This window comes from Setaria italica, chromosome IX (assembly GCF_000263155.2).
Source record: "Setaria italica strain Yugu1 chromosome IX, Setaria_italica_v2.0, whole genome shotgun sequence".
Lineage (NCBI taxonomy): Eukaryota > Viridiplantae > Streptophyta > Magnoliopsida > Poales > Poaceae > Setaria > Setaria italica.
In genome coordinates this window covers 48684329-48704559 of record NC_028458.1, presented here as the reverse complement: position 1 = coordinate 48704559, position 20231 = coordinate 48684329, and the positions used below count along the sequence as shown (strand labels likewise).

The 20231-nt window shown below is 46.9% G+C and overlaps 2 protein-coding genes across 2 annotated transcripts; one reads left to right on the top strand and one right to left on the bottom strand.

The window, feature by feature from the left end:
• Positions 1-2558: 2558 nt before the first annotated feature.
• Positions 2559-8620, bottom strand: LOC101766088 (kinesin-like protein KIN-14F). The gene is made up of 19 exons (XM_004984597.4): positions 8324-8620; positions 8029-8195; positions 7787-7930; positions 7391-7633; positions 7223-7294; positions 7023-7091; positions 6801-6896; positions 6540-6650; positions 6378-6459; positions 6182-6277; positions 5883-6056; positions 5704-5810; positions 5391-5569; positions 5124-5285; positions 4780-5033; positions 4518-4681; positions 4243-4431; positions 3556-4052; positions 2559-2972 (listed from the first exon to the last, which is right to left on the bottom strand). The coding sequence occupies exons 1-19, from the start codon at positions 8442-8444 to the stop codon at positions 2837-2839; spliced, it is 3063 nt and encodes a 1020-aa protein (XP_004984654.1). The 5' UTR covers positions 8445-8620; the 3' UTR covers positions 2559-2836.
• Positions 8621-10632: 2012 nt separating this feature from the next.
• On the top strand, positions 10633-11168 carry LOC105915190. Its single transcript, XM_012849134.1, has 2 exons — positions 10633-10795; positions 10849-11168. The coding sequence occupies exons 1-2, from the start codon at positions 10633-10635 to the stop codon at positions 11166-11168; spliced, it is 483 nt and encodes a 160-aa protein (XP_012704588.1).
• Positions 11169-20231: the final 9063 nt, after the last annotated feature.

Genomic DNA, 20231 nt, shown 5'->3' with positions numbered 1-20231 from the left:
TTAATAAAAATGCATTCGCACGTGGGCGCTTCAATAATAGAATATGGGAAAACTATTTGCGAAATCTTTGATAGAGCTAATAAATACATAATCCCCATAGTTTATTCCAAGTTTACAAGGAAACCAACTCCGTGGCAATATACAAATATAACCTAGGGAACGTATTTGGTGCAAATCAGATACTCCGTGCAACCTTGGAAACTCTGAATCAAGACCACAAGATGCTAGTCTAATGGATAGGGTTAAAGATGAGGTTATTTTTCACTTAACCGCCCGCCGGCCAGCAATGCAAAATTGGTTTTTTCCGAATCCCCCCTGCCCCTTCCACCCAAACCCACCCCCCTCGGACCCAGGGACGCCACCACCGTGGCCCTCCACCGGTCTGGTGAGGGCGCCGCCGCCCTTTCGCCGCTGTCCGTGGCCCTCTGCCGCCCGCGGAGGAGGTAAAGTTGGCCGGCACGGCGGCGTAGAAGGTGACGTCGAGTGCGAGGTAGGTGAGCAAGAAGAGGAAGGTGTGCAGCATGATGGCCGGGCGCTTGGGTGGCGTCGGCGGCTGGTCCCCGACCATGGCGTGGCCAGCGCGGTGCAGGAGCGGTGGAGGTTGGTGCGGCCACCGGTGGCGACGGCGATGAAGTCGAAGAGCAAGGGCACGCCGCCGCATATATTTTTTATGCATATAAAAGACCATGTACATATATTTATGCATGCAACAAATCAAATATACATATTTATCCATAGACAAACTTAAGTATATATATTTATGGGTATAAGAATTCAAGTTGAATTAACAATGTTCACCTAAACATGTTTAGTACGTTAAACGTATGTTTAGCCTCCATAATAACATTTAATTCCGTTATGTTTAGCCTGTTTAATCCCATTTTTTAGTGTTTAAATCCATTTCTATTTAATAGACCGTTTACAACCTAAACAAAATAGTTGGTCTCCGTTCACTGTTTAGATGCCGTTACTGAGATTTGATGTTGTATCCATTATATAAAAGAAGTATATTGATATTGAATACATACAGGTGTATTCTAGCTCATCTTGCCCTATTTTAAGACGAGTTCGCATCTAGAAACATGTGCTGCATCTGCCTGTTTAGATTTAGAACCTAGGTCAAAGGATAATAGCTGCCCTAACTTTTCTCTCCTGATTGTAGTGCGCTCATGCACCCACAATTTGTCCACTATACATTTGCCAACAATACTACACGTAGCACACTAGCACGTATGTCGCAATGATTAGTTTGCTAAGCTAAACAAGAGAACATAACCCTAACCCCTTAGCTACGGGTGTCCAATTTAATCATCATCAGTTATACTATACAAGATCCTTAATCTAAAAATTTAGAAGCCCCAGCTAAAACAAAACAAAAAATGCTACTAGGCATACATTATTTTTTTTAAAAAAAATAAGAAAATGGTTCATGAAAAAAGGTTTCTGGTTGGAGAAAATTCACTATTGATACCGAGAAAATAGAGTATTTATTATTTAATATTTAAAAAATAAACTTTTTTATTTAATACTGAGTTGAATTTTCATTTATTGTTTCACACCATCGTCGGTCCCGTCAGTTAACCGGCCGCGCAAGCAGCGATAGACGAGAAGGGAAAACAGCGGTGTGCCGGCTTGCGGTGTTAGCAAGTAACTTGAAGTCTGGGCCTTAAGCCGATGCAGAGCGACCCATCCATGTTAATGACTGGCCCATGGATAATTACTTCCATTTTTAATGGGCCCAAAGTTCATGGTGGCTTGGCCCATCTGTAAGAACGGTATTGTAGCAAATCCCTATCCTTTCAGCTTTTTGGTGTTTCCTTCAGTAAGATTTCAGAGTGAGTCTCTTCGCACAAAGGTTTACCTTGTGTTGTTCAAGTAGACCGTCACTAACTTGAGATATTCACATTTTTTGCTTACCATGCATGTTCTTCTTTCTATAGTACTACAGAATATGTTCTTGTTCTACCTTTGCCGATTCGCTCTGCGAAAACCAAACCAAATGGAAAACGAGCACGAAGTTGCAATTACCGAGTCAGAAATTCATCACTGCCCGAAATTATGCGCGCTCATCAACACATACGTTTCTGACTAATTCCACTCGGAAATGCAGGAGACGACATGCAGGTTTACGGTGAAGCTTGAAAACAACAACCGGACTACACCGGAGTCCCAAGGTGTGGAGCATCCCTCCGGCAGATTAACGGAAAATTTGCATGTTCAGGCTCACTGCGTCTCTTAGCAGGCACCGCAACTCTGCAGCAACGACATTTCAGGTCGCCTGCATTGCCGCAAGTAACGCAAAATTCGAATGCAAGTGAGCTTGTTGGCTGTATGTCACATTAGCTGAAAACAAACCAATGCCACCAAACATTGTTATTGTAAACTTCGTTTGTTCATTCATGGTAGGGTGGACCCATGGAAATCATATGTTGATTGAAAAGAACTGCAGCAAAAGCAAAAGCCACTCCTTAGGATGCTCGATAGCAAGAATTGAGGCACATTGCAAAGAGTCTTTATCAAAAGATAAAAGTATTCGAGTATAGAAATTAGGCACCAGCTTTTGATCAATCAATTTCCTTTCTTTTCATTATATATTATATTATGAACAACATACAAAAAAATTAGCAACAACTCAACATAGCCTGATAGGCCAATAAGAAAAAATGGTTAATGGCCTCACACACCAGTTGTTGAGATCACAACTCACCACACTGACACAATCAATTGGGTTTATTGTCACTCATTGCTGTACACGAGAACAACCTCGCAATCTCTCATGACAAACGCTGAGAAAAAAAAAAGAGGCAAAAACTGCACATGATCATTGTAAGAGTCCCTACTTTGTACCAGCTTGTCTTCCATTTGATGAAAGCCTTCTGCTGTCGCTTCTGCTTAAAGGTTGCCTAACAGATCTGTTTGAACCGTTTGTGGCTTTCCTCGATGCTGATGGTATTTGGGAATGAACTGGAGTCCTGATGTACATGGAAATGCATGGAACAGAATACTTAGTCTTCAAGTCAAATAAGCGGTTAATACATTCAAAATGGTCTAGGAGTCTAGCTTAGTCTGTTCCTTGATTTTTCTCTGTTTCGTGGAACATCACAAAACTAAGGGATTGTACAAGAACAGAAGACTTTTTAGACAAATAAAAGGTATGCCAGTAGTCAGTAGATGTTTTCACACTAATAGAATTTCAGACGTTCACTAACCCTGTGATTTGATTAACCTTAGCAAACAACACTCTAGAAAGTTAAAATTACTGCGATCCACACGTATGAATGGAATGTTTCACTGCTTTCGATTCAAATTAAGCAACAGCCAAACTGTATCTTCCAATATCTGAACTTAAGATGTGCTAGTGGTACCCCCCATGCAAAAGGTTTAAGTCATATACACTGCAAAGTTTCAAGAAATTGCTCAACAGTAACTTAATTTGTATATTAATGTGTTTTTTGTTTCAAGAAATGGTGTTTCTTATTTTCCGTGGTTCCAAAAAAGGTAATACACGATTTTTTTTACTGCAATATATTTGTTTTATTTGTCAAAGACAATTACCTGGAATCTGAGCCGTCTCTTAGCTTTGCTTGTGGTTTCTTAACCTTCGCTCCGCTCTCACTAATCGAGCTATTCATGCTTTGGACATTGAGCTGCCATAGCGCATCTGATTCTGAGGAATCACTTGTTGCCATGTCAATATCATCAGAATCATCCGTATTTGTAGAATAGAATCGAGGCCTTTGCTGTTCATACTCATGATCATCCTTTTGTCTTGTGTTATTTCTCTGGTACTGCTTCTCCCTCATACCTGAATGATATCTCTGATAAAAGAAATCAGGTAAAGCTGCACTGTCCCCCTCCCAATCACCGACTGAGTTATTGTTGTTCACTACAACCTTATCTATCCAGTCCCCACTGACCATTTCCCTTTCATCTCCCATCTGAAAATTCACCCTTAAATTGCTGTCTGGCCATGAAGGAGAATCATTTGATGTTAACAAATCCTGGAGGTCAAAGCTTGGTTTCTTTTGCCTCAATGTAGGATTGGCTCTAACCTGAAACATAAAAGAACAAATCATACACGATTCATGATGATACAAAAAATATTAAAGAATCCTATCACAGCTGAAATGACAAGAGTTATGATCATAACTCCCTATGCCATATTATATCTTTAATTACCTAAAAATTTGGATGGTAAAGAATACATGGAAGAAATAATTGAGAAGTTCAGAACATTGTTACCTCTATGTTTCCGACATCCTCCATTGGTTGTCTGAAGTTAGTTTGGCTAGACAGTAAATCACAACTACCCTGTCGCCTATTTGAAAAACCAGGCGAAGGCATCTTCATGTTAAATGCGTCAGAGTCACGACTCATGATTTGCTCCGATCCTGAGTCTTTCAGAGCTAATGCTGATTTAAGTCGAGCAATCTGAGCACGAACAGAGAACATAAATATCTTGAATAGACCAAAGGCAGTAAGAAAGATGATAGAGTAACGTCACAACAGAAATAAACCTGCTCTTTAAGCTCTCTAACTTCTCCGGATTCTTTATTTAAGCGAGCAGCTCCAAGTTCAACAGTTGAGACACGCTCGGCAAACTTCAAGGTGCTGATGGTTTCTCCTACAGCATCACTCTCTGGGCTTATATGAACAAACATCAAGGTTTTGGCCTGACCTCCTGTTGATAAAATCAATATAGTTTAATTGAAAAGGAATGTTCACTGTACTCCACAGCCAGCACAAATGTATGAAGAACTTGCAAGGGAGTTATCTTACCAAGTGAATCTTGAAGAAGTTGCGTTAATTTACTATTCCTGTAAGGTACATGTGCATTCTTTTGGGCAAGAGAAGCAATTACATCCCCTAAGGCCGATAATGATTTGTTTATATGCTGTGCTTCTTTTAATCTTTCTCCAGTAACCTCTGACTTATCAACCCGTTCACTGCCTGCAAGATCAACTAAATGCATGCAACCACGAAGAATGGTCCCTGATGTCAGATCCCTTCCTTGAACATGAACAGTTAAACAACTGCAGGATTACAAGAATATTGTGTTACTTTCCATTGTTATGTTAAAGTAACTTATGTGATTTGATTACACATAAAGGTTGCAAACATACCTGTGGGAACGACTACTCCTGTCATTTAGAGCAGTGGCACCGACAGCACGATTCTTCTGCCCAACATTCATCAATTCCATGACATCCATTGTTGACGCCACACGGACAAGGCTTGCATCCGGCACATTGAGCCCATTCTGAGAGTTATTTCGAATCTCCAATGTATATATTTGTTAAGGAAATAAATTCCCTTCGGCAGCACAACATAACACAAACTCATAAAGAAATTGACACAATTTGAAAGAAATATGATTGCACAAAGGATATCTTTTGTTCAGACCATCAGTGACGAGGAGATCCCTGACTTGTTCGTTGTAAATCTCAATCATTTGCACAGCAATATCATATATGAAGGTTCCTTTCCTTTGTTCAGCAAGCTTAAATAGATCGCCAAGTGCGCGATAGTTGACACCTTGGGTTAGCTCAGTCATGTTCTTGGGCCCACTCTACATAAAACCATTAGAAATAAACATTAAGATAAAAGGAAAACCCTCAGTGGTAATATTGTGTAGCTCTTTAGGATCTCTCTTAACTTCTATCATTCACTCTTACTTGGCAAATATTGGTGTGTATTACTCACCATTGTGTATGTCTTCCCGGATCCGGTTTGGCCATATGCGAAGATACAAACATTGTATCCATCAAGAACTGAGCGAATAAGGGGCTGGGTATCTATGAACACCTCATCTGCACAACAAACAATTATGTGGATCTTCCATTTCATATAGAGAAGAGCTAGATAGGGACAAGGTAGAATACCTTGTGTTGCTGATGGGCCAAAAACCTTATTGAAGCTAAAAGTTTTCCGGCCTTCCTTTCCAGACTTTGAAGGGGTGATGATGGTTATGTTGCCCTCGTCAATGGAACCCACGGTGGAAGGACTTCCTTGTCCAGGTAAAAAGGGCCGTACCCTACAATATACCCTGATATTTCCTATATACAAGAAACATAAAAAAAAACATTAGGACAGCACATTTTTCTTTATCTTTCAAAGCACCGAATCTTTGCCTATTCAAGTTGGAATATCCATGCTTAAATATTTAATGTAACAAGCGCACCTTTAAGATCCTGCACCTGGTTGTATAGCTTTCGATTTTCTTCAAGAACTTTGTGATAACCTGAAGCAGCATGAGCCAGGCTAAACAGGTGCCTTCCTGAAATAAAATTTGCAAATATGCACTTTCGTTAGTATTTTTGTGTTAAAGTAGTTAATGAATCACAATCACCAAAACTCCAGAAGCATACTCATATTACCAAGAAGGTTTACGTCCTCAGAATATTTCATTTGCATATACTCCATACCCGCCTTAGTGGTTATCAGATCAGCCTTGAGTTCCTAGAGGCGACAAGAACCGTGAACGTTTAAGTAAACCATTACCAAGATGTTAAGAAAGACAAAGAGAACTGAGAAGGTACCTCAACATTTTTTGACTGTTGTTGGAGAATTGAATGTTGCTTCAGTGACACTTCTCTTGATGCTTCTTTTTTTGTTTGTTTATGGTTACAGTAAATATCTGTTGCATCCATCTATACAGGAGATCAACTAAATTTTAGATGTAAGCTAAAATTAGTAGTATATTTGTCCTAACTGTATTTGTGATAACAGCAAGAGTTACTTGATGAGTAAAACAAGAAACACAATTCGAGCATATTAAATAAGAATGATTCACAACTTGCCTTTCTCCCACTAGTATTAGGAGTGGTCTCAACCAGAACCTTTGATTTCGAAAAGGATTTGGTGCTGTCAGTACCATTTTTTAGAGCCGCTTTGACCTGCACAATGTATTGGAACTTCGATTACTATATTGTCAACTGCTCACTCAGCATAATGCCATATGTCGTATGCAGAAGCAATTCATAAACAACAGATAAGAAATGGACAAATAATACCAAACATACCAATTCATTCTGGCTGTTTAGACGATTTTCAAATTCTTCAACAAGTTTACTCAGCATGGACTCCAAGAGCTGCAAACAAACAAAAGCATAAGAACTTCATGGAACTGGTAATCTCATAATCGAAAAATATTGAACCAAATTAGCTATCTCCGTTGAACTGGTAAGTAGCTTACAAAAAACGGGGAAGCAAATTGGCATACCTGTGGAACTTCATCTGGCCTCTTGTCGGACAAAACTGCACTAACCAACATCTTCAGCGGGCGCGACGTCGACTGTTTGGAAATACATACGAAAGGACCAACAATTCAGCCAGATTGCAACTATACAGAGAAGCCAATATAGCTACTAAGTTAAAGTGTGGAACTAACCATGTCGCTAGAATCAAGATGAGCATCGGCATTGAATCCAGCCTCCTCATAGGGCACTTCACCTTCATTCATCGATTGACTTCTGCGAAACGGCTCGGAGTTCTTCCTCCCGAAGGACTTGCCGGACGCCGACGGCTTCAGATTCCCCCCATACTTCCACGGCCCGGTGCCACCACATTGCTTCCAGTCACCGTACGACTTCAGTGCGAGCACGCAGTTCACCACCCTGGCGCTCTTCCCTCCCTGAGCCCAGAAAGGCAAAAAGGCACATCAAGGTCACAGCCTCCTCGAGAGTGTGTGTGCAGAAAGCAACGGTGTGGTGAGTGGTGACAAGTTGCTGCAGCTGCAAGAAAAGCCAGGTGGTGGTACCCCACTACCCCTTGCCCCGAAACGAACCTGCTCCAAATCGGAGGCCTCGAAGCACGGCAGGCCGATCTCCTGCGTCGCCACCAGGAAGTTGCGCACGTTCTCGAAGTACTGGAACGCCGACAGCGCCGCGCCGTCGGCCTGCAGCACGGAGTCCGCCGTGTTCACCACCACCTGCAGGCGCGCGCATGGCGCAACGGGCACCGTCACGACACGATGGCAACGGCCGCGGGAACGAACGGGACAAATGAACGAACACAAGGAGCGCTTGCCTTCGGGACGGCGCCCGGGTGGACCCGGTTGAGCGCGCTGCAGAGGATCTGGCCGTTGCGGAGGCCGAGGCGGAACTCCTCCTCGGACGGCTCCTCCGGCAGGTCACGCGCGGCGACAGCCCCCACCGTGCGGCGCAGCCACCCCGCCGCCTCGTTCCGCCGCGACGCTGCACCCACCAATTAACCGAAGCAAACGAAATTCAGAACAACAACCCCACCCGAGCGAATATGCCAAAGCGGCGGCGGCAGAAAAAACGGAACAAACACAAGCGAGATGGGGGCGCGCAAACCGCACCGGCTTCCTCGGCCCTGCGTGACGCGAGGTCGCGATCGCTGAGGCGGCACCCGTGCTGCCGCAGCACGTCCTCCACCACGGCGGCCGCGGAGAGCGAGAGGATCGCCGCCGCCTCCGCCATTCCCTCCACCCCCAGAGGCGCGTGCCCGCTGCGCTGCTGCGGCTCGGCCGGTTCCGTTTGAAATGGGCGACGGAGTTTAAGCTGTTGCGCAGTCCATTAATGGGAGCTGCGGGGTTCTGCCTCTGCGTGGTGGTTTTGTGGGAAGGGGGTGGTTATAATGGAGGGGTAGGGGAGGTGGGTGCTTTGTGGCCTCCTCGCTCTCCCTGCTTGCTTTTCTTTCGGCTGTTTCGGGTTTAAAAATTGTGGTTAGTGAAGTGGAAATATTGCTCCCCTTTCTTCTCGTTTCTCCTCCCTCTTATTTGTTTTCGCCGCTCGGCTGTTTTCTTTGAGTAAAGTGCACTGTGATCATGACTCCGGAGCCCCGACCTGCTAATCACGCCGGTATTCAGAACTGCTGATGGCCAAGCCTGTAGATTTTTTTCCGACTTATTCAGATAGTGTAGTTTTCTTTATTTTGATTTTTAAACGGCATGTTGCCTCTTGGCTAGTGTTTTTTTGAGGAACATTCCTCCAGGTTTCGCTCATGCCATTTTAGAAGAGCAAGCTCTTCTGCAGATAATCATAGAAAATTTATATGCTCTTTATATTCAAGAAAAAATTATCATAATACCACATGCACTCTGCGCAAATGTAGTACCTTATGCAGGGAAGACACCTTGCAAAAGAAGGTGAGGGGCTCAGGGCTAGGGCTGAGGGGCTGAGGTGGTTAGCTATGTCAAGGTGGGAGCGTCAAGATGATAAGGTTAGCGACTAGTAAGATCGAGATGAAGCAATGGGAGTCGCCAATTGTTGGTGGAGAAAGGTAAGTTGGAGGTGCAGTATGGAGGCAAGGCATGTTTGAAGATGCATGCTGCTACAATGGGCGATGGGTCAATGAGATAAGCTGGGAAGGGGTGGTGGTGATCGGAGAAAAAGGATGGCATGAGGAGGATGGCACGGTAGGTTGCATGCTTTTTTGCCATGTGACATACACAAATTAACTTAGTCATATCCTTAAGTCTTGGCGATGTAATTGATGATTGGCATTCCAAGGGTTGAAGATTTGAATAAGATGCAAGTTTGTTTTTTTTTCTATTTAGAATAATGTGTGGAAGGTGCCCCATAGAATGGTGGTATATATGATTTCTTCTTGTTCATGAATGTTGAGACTTGTGAGTATATATGTGATACAGGGCTTTGTTTGCGACATGATGAACGTTGCCATGCCAAAAGTTTTGGCATGTCACAGTTTCTTAGATTCCTTAGACTATGGTTTGGTTCACTTTCACAGCTACGACTTGCCATAGTTTCTTAGCCACATGGCCACATTTTTTTACAGCCACAACTGGTATACAGTTAGTGTTAGATTGATGTATTTATGCGTGTGTGGGCCTAGACCTTGGCGTCACAGCCGGTCAGCCCAGGGGACACGGCCAGGCTATTCAGCCAGCCCTAGGATTGATACAGATATGAGGAGATCTTGATTGCCCTATTTCCATAAGCTCTCAAGATCTCCTCAACCCTATTTATGTAACACATATGCCTCTGATCAATCTAATCTATTATCCCACGTAATATTCATTGCTCTCATGGTGTCACGAGTTTTAGATCTTGATCCTATCTCACCTTCCGCACTCTAGCGCGCCGTCCGGCACTGCATCCTTGTGCGCCATCGCCATGGTTGACGAAGTCACCGCTGGCTCTGTTCCTGCAACTAATGCAGTGGATGGCGCGCTTGAGGCTAGGGACCCCACGGCCACCACCGAAACCGAGCGCCTCACCAAGGAGGAGCGTGCTCGGAAGGCGGAGGCCGATCACGCCGCCGCCCTCTCCCGTGCGGAGGCGACTGAGCGCGAAGCCGCCCAAGCGGCCCAGGACCGGGACGCCACCGCTGAGTGCGCCCGCCTGGCCCATGAGCGCGCCGCGGCCGAGATCTCAATAGCGGACGACATCGACGACTCTGCCTCCCAGGTCTCCGACGGCGCCGCCCACGACACCCTTCCAGCATGAGGCCACGACGCTTCTCATTCTGCATGAACAAGTCGTCGTTGTGCAGAGTATCCGTGCTCTCCTCCTACTCGTCCTCGATGTCACCTCTACCTTCTACTCCCGCTGGCGTGAATCCTTCCTCCTCGTCCTTGGGAAGTACTCGTTGGATACCCACGTCCTCTCCGACACCACGATTTCCTAGTCCAATGACTGGGTTCGAATGAACTGCGTCGTCAAGACGTGGCTCCTGGGGGTCATCACCACCGAGCTAGCTAATGCGGTGGTGGAGCATGGTGCCAATGCTCGCGCTGTGTGGCTCGCCATCGAGTACCAATTCCTCAGCAACCACGAGACTAGGGCCCTCTTCCTCAACCTGGAGTTCCGTAACCTTGCCTAGGGCAACCTCTCCTTCATCGACTACTGTCGTCGCTACAAGGGCATGGCAGATGCATCTCCGACCGTACGCTCATCATCAACGTCATCCACGGCCTCCACGAGCGCTTCACCACCATTGGTCTTCATCTTCGACGCACTCGTCCCCTCCCCACCTTCCTGAAGGTGCGGAACGAATTGATACTTGAAGAGATCACCATGGCAAAGACAACGCCCGCTACTGCTCTCGCCGCCTCCTCCGAGGCTGGCGCCTCCAAGTCCTCCCCGTCCCATCAGCCATCAAAGCAGGCAGGCTCTTCCACCGTGGGCAACGACAAGCAGAAGCGCAGCAAGCGGGATGGCCAAAAGCGCGACGGCGGCTAGAAGACCTCTGGCGGTGGCTTCCCTAAGGGCGGCAGCAACGGTTTCCCCTAAGGCGGTAGTGGGTTCTCCTCCGAGCCCTCCAACGTCGGGGCAGGTCAGGTCTCTGGCACTGGCCAGACTCCTACCAGTGGGTGGCCCACCTACCACAACCCCTGGACCGGCGCCATCTACATGTGGCCCAGCCCACAGGTTCCCAGGCGCAGGTGCAGGCGCCCCAGGGCTCCTTTACTAGGCCCGTGCAGCACCCCCACGCCCTCCTGGCAAGTGGCTAGGGACAATGGACCGCTGCCACGCCTGGGCAGGGCCAGTGAGCTATGCCTCCTCCTGGCTAGGTGCAGTGTTGTTCCCCCACCTGGCTACTATGGGGCGGCGACAAGTCCAGGTTGGGACCAGCAGGCTCTCGCCGCCAACTTCAGCACAATGACGCTCCAGCAGCCGCAACAGCGCGAGTGGTACTTCGACTCTAGTGCCACCACACACGTCCTCCGATGCCGGTATCCTCACTCGTTCCTATCCTCCGCAGCATTCACTTCCTTCATCTATTGTCTCGGTAACGGGGATCTACTTCCCGTGACCTCCACTGGCTCTACAGATTTATCACCGCACCTTCATCTTAATTATGTCCTAGTTTCACCTGGTCTCATCAAGAATCTGATTTCTGTTCACCAGTTTACCTCTGACAATAACTGTTCTGTGGAGTTTGACCATCTTGGTTGTTCTGTGAAGGATCTACCCTCTTGAAGAGAGATCGTCAAGTGCAATAGCTCTGGACCTCTCTACCCTCTTCGGCTGCCAGCTTCTGCCTTTCATGTCGCCACCTCCACCTCGCTTTGGCATCAGTGTCTCAGTCACCCCGGTCATGAAGTTTTGTCCAAACTAGCACAGTCATCGGCTATTTCCTGCAATAAAAGTGCTAGTCATAGTTTATGTCATGCGTGTCCATTCGGTCGTCACATTCGTCTACCTTTTTGTCGTCACGTGCTACTCATAATTTTCAGTTAATACATTGTGATCTTTGGACCTCGCCCATTACTAGTATCTCTAGTTACAAGTATTACCTGATTATTCTTGATGACTGCTCACATTATTTTTGGACGTTCCCACTTCGACTCAAGTCTGACATCTTTTGGACTATCTCCAAATTTTTGGCTTATGTTCGGACGCAGTTTCGGGTGACCGTCATCGGCTATTTCCTGCAATAAAAGTGCTAGTCATAATTTATGTCATGTGTGTCAATTGGGCCGTCACATTCATCTACCTTTTCCTGTATCGTCATCACGTGCTACTCATAATTTTCAGTTAATACATTGTGATCTTTGGACCTCACCCATTACTAATCTCTAGTTACAAGTATTACGTGATTATTCGTGATGACTGCTCACATTATTTATGGACGTTCCCACTTCAACTCAAGTCTGACATCTTTTCGACTATCTCCAATGTTTTGGCTTATCTTCGGACGCAGTGTGACAATGGCCGCGAGTTCGACAACATCAGCGCCCACACGTTCTTCCTCACTCACAGCATCCATCTCCGCATGTCGTGTCCATACATCTTATCTCAGAATGGTAAACCTGAACGCATAATTCCCACTGTCAACAACGTTGTTCGCTCCCTTCTGTTTCAGCCTCGGATCCCGCCCTCTTACTGGGTTGAAGCGCTCAGTACCGCCACGTACCTATGGAACATCCTGCCTACCAAGACTCTTACTTTCTCCACTCTGCACTTCGCCATGTTTGGATCGCAACCGTCTTATGAGCATCTTGGTGTCTTTGGCTGTACTTGCTATTCGAACCTCTATGCCACCGCCACCCACAAACTCGCTCCTCGTTCCTCCATGTGTGTCTTCCTCGGCTAGTCTCCTTATCACAAGGGATTCCAGTGCCTCGATCACGGTTCTAACCGCATCATCATCTCTCAACATGTCATTTTTTATGAGATCTCATTTCCCTTCTCTGAGGATTCCACACAAGTCACTCTGGAGGATCTTGATTTTTTGGCAGACTCACCTAATGTAGTGTTGGCTCCTATTGGACCATCACGGTTTTCTTTGCCTATAGGATCCTCCGGCAACTCTTCCGCACGGCCACGTGCAGCCCCTACTAGCATGGGCTCCCTAGCGGCCGGCCCCGAGTCTCCTCCACACGGGACCATGCCGCCCCCAACCGACACGGCCTTCCCCGACATCACGCGCCCCCATGCGGGTGGCCTCCTCTTCGCCCTTAGACACTCGCCCAGGCGTGTCACCGCGGCCACCCCTCACGGCTGCCTCTGCTGCCCCACGCCCGGGTGTGGCCCACAGGCGGCCACCCACCGGTCCCCCTCGGCTCCAGCCCCCGTCGGCCGATGGGCTAGTTTGATCTACTCCAGATGGGCCGCTCCTGCGCCGTCAGCAGCACCAGCTCCTCCGTCGCCAGCAGCACCGGCTCGTCCGTCTCCTCCAGCATGACTCCCGCCCGGTTAAGTTCCTATCCCACCGGTTGCCAATCAGCACTCCATGACTACGCGCAGCAAGTCGGGATTTTGTGTGCCTACGCTGATCCATGCCTCGCCGCTGTAACCGGTACCTCAAAGTTTTCGTGCTACCCTTGTGGACCCCAGTTGGCAGGTCGCCATGCAGGAGAAATTCAATGCTCTTCCGGCTAATCACACTTGGGATCTCATTCCCCGACCGTCCAAGGCTAATGTGGTCACTGGTAAATGGGTGTTCAAGCATAAGTTCAAAGCCGACGGCTCTCTTGAGCGGTACAAGGCGTGCTGGGTATTACATGGGTTCACTCAGCGTCTCGGAGTCAACTTTGCTGAGATATTCAGCCCAGTTGTCAAGCCTGCCACTTTCCGAATAGTTCTATCCTTAGCTCTGTCGCGCCAGTGGCCCATCCATCAGCTGGATGTCAAGAATGCCTTTCTGCATGGTACACTAGATGAGCTTGTCTACTGTGCTCAGCCTGCTGTTTTTTAGGACTCCACTCACCTGGACTTCGTGTGTCACCTAAATCGCTCCCTGTATAGACTCAAATAGGCCCCAGGGCACGGTACAGCCAATTTGTATCCTTTCTGCTGCAGCTCGAATTTGTTGAGGTCAAGACAGACACCTCTCTGTTCATCTATCACAGTGGTGGTGACATGACTTACCTCCTGCTCTATGTGGATGACATCGTTCTCACGGCCTCTTCCACAGCTTTGCTTCGGCAGATCATTCTGGCTCTCCAACAGGAGTTCTCCATGAAGGACCTCGAGCTCCTTCATCATTTCCTAGGCATGCATGTACAGTCTACAGGTGATGTTTTGCTTCACTCTTAGTGTCAGTATATACTGGATATATTGGAGCGGGATGCCAGGTCTGACTACAAGCCCTGTACAACACCGGTTGTTGGGAACCCAAGTTCTCGGCAGATGGTGCGCCTGTCACCAACTCCACGGATTTTCACAGCCTTGCTGGTGCTTCTCAGTATCTCACCTTCACTCACCCGTTTGCTGTACATCAGGTTTGTCTTCACATGCATGATCCACGAGAGCCTCACCTAGCTGCCTTGAAGCGCATCCTCCGGTATATCCGTGGCACTCTCGATATGGGATTGCTTGTTCACGCCTCCTCTGCCGATGACTTGGTGGTCTACTCTGATGCTGATTGGGCTGGATGTCCTGATACCCGCCATTCCACTTCTGGCTACGCCGTGTTCCTCGGTGGTAATCTGATATTCTGGTCTTCCAAGCGTCAGAACATAGTCTCTTCCTCCAGTGTTGAGGTTGAGTACCGCACTGTCGCTAATGCTGTTGCAGAGGCGACTTGGCTGCGCCAACTCTTGACTGAGCTGCATACTCCTTTGCACCGGGCTACGTTGGTTTATCATGACAAGACAACGTCAGCATAGTCTACATGTCCTCCAACCCCGTTCAGCATCAACGCACAAAACATGTGGAGATCGATCTTCATTTTGTCCGGGAGCGTGTTGCTATTGGTGATGTCCGTGTTCTGCATGTTCCGATGACTTCAAATAGTTTGCCAACGTCTTCACCAAAGGGTCGTCATCCTTTGTCTTCTTGGAGTTTTGATCCAGTCTCAACATCTATGCCATAGACGCTGTGACTACGGGGGTGTTAGATTGATGTATTTATGCGTGTGCGGGCCTGGACCTTGGCATCACAGCCGGTCAGCCCAGTGGACACGGCCAGGCTATTCAGCCGGCCCTAGGATTGATACAGATATGAGGAGATCTTGATCGCCCTGTTTCCATAAGCTCTCAAGATCTCCTCTGCCCTATATATAACCCATCGGGCTTGCTAGCGCCTGGACGTCCGGCGGGAGCAACTCCCGTCGAACGCATGCATCACCATCCGTTTCAAATCTGACGGCTACAGTAGTACCATAATAAATATCACTAATTATCCGACATCCCGTTGCAACATCAAAACAAAATAGCTGCAACATCGAAAATCTATGGTTGCAACATGAAAAAGATGCGAAAAAAATAGCTCAATATAAATACAATATTCGTGAGGAAAAATTCCCACCGCAACATTGAACACATGTTTCATGCAATATTTCCAAAAAAATTATCATATGTTGAGTTGGGGTTGAGCTCGTACGGGACGAAATATTGCAACATGAAAAATTGATAGATGAAACAACAAAAGCCAACTATTGCAACATCGAAACATCTCAGAAAATCAATCGTGCAACATCAGACGATACGTTCATCCGCAACACCCGTGCGCATCTACAGCGCTTGCAACATCCAAGAATCCCTACTGCAACATCGTGAGATACCTATTGTAACATGGCAGTCGGGGGCCCAGACGTTCGATAATTTTTTTATATCAGACGGTCCGTTGCAACACCGAAACAAACTTTAGAATTTTTATTTGCAACATCAAAAGAAACATTCAAAAAATAGCTCTTTCTGTTCAGAGAAAAATTCCACCACAACATCAAGTATATGTTTCGTGCAACATTTTGAAGCAGATAACAGTCAAATTTGAGCTCATATGAGTGAAACATCAAAAAATAGAGTCTGCAACATAAGAAATCAACATTTGCAATATCAAAAATCAACGATCGATGCATGAAACAAATCTCAAAATCATCCAAAATACAATATTGCATAATCGGACCTGCAACATCACGAGATCAAAACCGCAACATGGTGGAGGAGCATCGGTGCCAGCCGTGCAGCCGTCGAAGGTCGTCCACCATGGCCGCCGCCCGATCCTTCCCCGCTCGAATCTTGCCGGGGTCGGGGAGAGGGCCACCGGATCCGGGGGCGTTGGGCGCTCCCGGTTGGTTGAGGACGCCGGAGTGGGGGGAGGGGCGCCGCCAGGGTGGGGGACAAGGTTCCCGGAGTGGAGGAGCGCGCCGCCGCCGGGGTGGACAAGGAGGATGCCGTGGTGGGGGAGCGCGCCGCCGTCGGTGGCCGTAGAACGATGCCTCATCGCCAGCCCGCGTGCCTCCTCTGCTCGCCTCGTCGCTGGCCCACGCGGGTTATGAACTGGAGCTCTTTCAGCTTGGCTCACCTCGCATTCCACACTCCTCAGCTACTAGAGGAGATCCACGAGGGAGGAAGGGGGCTACCCTGCCGCCGTCATGGCCATCCTACTCCTGGAGCTCTCGAGTCTTGCCTGGCCTCGCACCCAATCCTAGAGCAAGCGATGGAGGGCCGCCGGTGTCCAGCTCACTAGCAGAGGAGTTGTGTGAGAGATGCGGTTGGGAGATATATGGATGGGATGAGAAGGAAGGCAGAGGATAAATATCTGCTTTGTCCTATCTGGAGTCAAATGTGTGGACAATAATTATTGAAGATGGTGGACCCGATGGGAGCGTGCGATGCCTGCGGACGCCTGTCTCCTAGCATTACCGATAACCCATATGCCTCTGATCAATCTAATCTATTATCCCACGCAATATTCATTGCTTTCAGTTAGTTATGGGCTTATGGCAAGCTTAGGCACCAATAAAACAAACAAGTGATTTTACACCTTTTCTATGTTTTATAAAGTATATTACAGTAAAATCAGAAGAGAAAATACGCCCGTAGTGGCCTTCTTAATTCCCAACCGGTATTTTGTATTCCTAGAGGAGAAGCCTAAAATGTCTGAATCTCTTGGTTAAGAAAAATGGCGGCATCAGTAAATCTAGATTTAATGTCTTGTTACTGAGACAGGACGTACCAACGTAAGAACCTGCTTTTATTTTAATATATTCCCTGGTTGCCACATTTGGCATGGCTAGGTCAATCAATTGATAATAAAGAAACATCAAATATCTACCAAACCCATTTTATCCTGGTGGGAAAACTATTTTACTTGCCCACTCATACGACACGTCCTTTTGCCAAATGTCCTCTTCCAGCTTACTAGCTCCTGTTCCTATTTGCCACCTTGGACAATCAACGACAAAGAAAGCACACCACATAGAACGAAATCTTGGCAAGTTTCGAGATCAAGCTACGTCACCGAGAAAGGAAACGAGAGGTGAAGTGTTCCATTCAGCCCAACCTACGTGCTCATCACTAACTAACTTTGCAGTACCATCACCTTGGGATCGCCGACTCGGTACCTCATCGTGTTTTGACCTGGCCTTGGGATTTTGTTCCATCCAGCCGACCAGCCCAGGTAGGGTACGGTATGCGGTATGCCCACCACTTTTTTTGGATAAAAAGGGAGGACACGATTTCAGAAACCAATGCGTTGACGGTAGATGCGATTTGTTACCGAGCATCTCACTGTGACGTGGTTCGCAACCTTTCATTAGTTTTGAATTTTGTAGGCTAAACTTAAACGATTTAAGTCTAAAGCTGAAATATGTTGAGACAAAAGAATTCTAAGTATTTTGGAGCTATATCTCATCATCCTTATAACTGAAGCCCTACAAAACAGACTTGAAATCTCTGCAACTATATATACTTCCTCCATGCCAAATTACTATTTATTTTGACTTTTGCATAACTTTTACTATGTATCTAAACATAATATATATCTAGATGCAGAACAAAACTATGTACCTAGAAAAGCCAAAACAAATAGTAATTTGGAATGAAGGGAGTATTAGGCAATGGTAGACCTCGAAGAAGAATTAAGAGAGAGCAATTTTGACAAAACATGTGCGTGGTCTTTAAAGAAAACGACACGTGCATGAGCATGACTAGAGCCTGGTTGACTCTGATTAGCAATACAGAAAGTACTTTGAACACCCCTAGAATTTTGTCTAGCATTTGCCATTCGTATGAACCAAATACTATCTATATATTTATCAAGATTGCCAAAGATAAGGGAGGCTACCAACCAAGGGAAAAAAACAGTCATTCAGGTGCTGCTGAATTTCACGTGACATGATTCAGTTCTGATGAGTTGTTCAGTAATCCAATAATCCAGGACGGTGGCAGTACCACTGTACCAGTAGTATAGTATATTTCGAAGAGCATCAATTCAAATTCCAGGCTCCAACACGAAGATCCAAATTCCGTCAATACAAAGCTCCAAAACGCTTCAGTTGATAAATCCCTGCTGCGATCGCGACTTGATCGCATCCCTTGCCACGTACGGCCCCACACGTGCTCTCTGCCTCGCTCCCCTAACGGTCGCCGAAGGGTTTGAACGGCGATTCGTGTGCTCCGAGCCTCCCGCCACCGCTGCCCGCTACAACCAGGCTCGGCTCGGGCGCTCGGCGGTGGGGACTCCGGCGCGACGAAAGCGCTGGCCCACCACGCGGCGTGGGGTCCGGCCGGCGCGCCCTTTGGGAGGCCTGCTGCCGCCACGAGGAAAAGAGCGAGGCAAAGTTGGTTGCCTTGCCGCCGGCCCATGAAAGCTACGGAGCGCGGGGTACGCGGGCCCAGGCGTCAGCGGCGCGGTGGAATTTTCGTTCTCCGCGTGTAGCGACGTGTGGCGGTGCCGCGGAGGGGCCGAGCAAGCGCAGGAATCAAACGCCTGATAAGAGCAGAACAAATGGCAGATTCCATTGCATGGAAAATGGGTCTCACGACCTTTTCCTAAGCTGGGTTTTGGTGGATAATGCTACATTGATTATGGACGCCCAAAACCGGCGAATTTGGTGCGTAATGTTGACAGGTGGTTTTTAATGCCAAAAACCAGGTGAATTTACCCAAACGGATTACTGAGGGTGAGTGTAGCGAAAATTTGGTCGATTGTGAACATTGTCTGCCTTGAAAACCATGTCATATCACACTTGCACATAGAAATGTGGCGAATCAGGGCAATGATCGAAATAGGGCTAAAGTAGTACTGTAGATCACAATATGGTGCAAATGCCAAGCATTCTTCAGTAAACTACTCAATCCACTTAATCTTGTTCGTATGTGCAATACTGGTTCCCATGAATTTTTCTCTCACCCACAAATTAAGTAGCAGTGTGCTACAAGCCTATGACCATAATGTTGCTTGCTACGGATCATCCTTTTTAGCATAGCATGATGCCTAAAAGCGCACCTGTCACCATCCATTTTGTTCTCAATTTCCGGCGGTAGGTGCAAATCATGGGGTCCACTTCCGTCCAAAACTCGGAGCATGTCATACGGCAATGTACTCAGCACGTCCCAAATTGCTGCCGCGAAACGAATTAAAAGAGTACCACGGCGGAATAGTCAATTTCGCGATCTGTACCCACCCAATCAATTTTTGTTTGTTGATGCGGCCACTCAAAATAAATGAAGAGCCTCCGTCACCAGCTTCAGGAACGAAAACATGTTTGCTCTTTTTGGGAGAGAAAAAGAAAAGGAACGACCCGAGCCTACTCTTCGATTCTTAACTTTAACCCTTTTTTTGTGAACACTGTTTGGATCGAACTAGAAAATCTGCTCGTCCAAAATTAGAGTAGTGTACGTAGGCTCCCTAGTTTCTACCAATAACGTAGCTTCCACTGTAATGCACTGTTGCAGCATTTGTGAGCAAGCAATATGATGAGGCGTTGGTTAGTACAACAAAAACTTGACTTCATCTGATGAGAGTGTTCGATGACATATATGGTAAACATTTATACGTGTCCTCTCTGCATGTTCTATACCTGAGGAATGAGACGTCCAACAACTCGACGTATCCCCGTATTCTTAC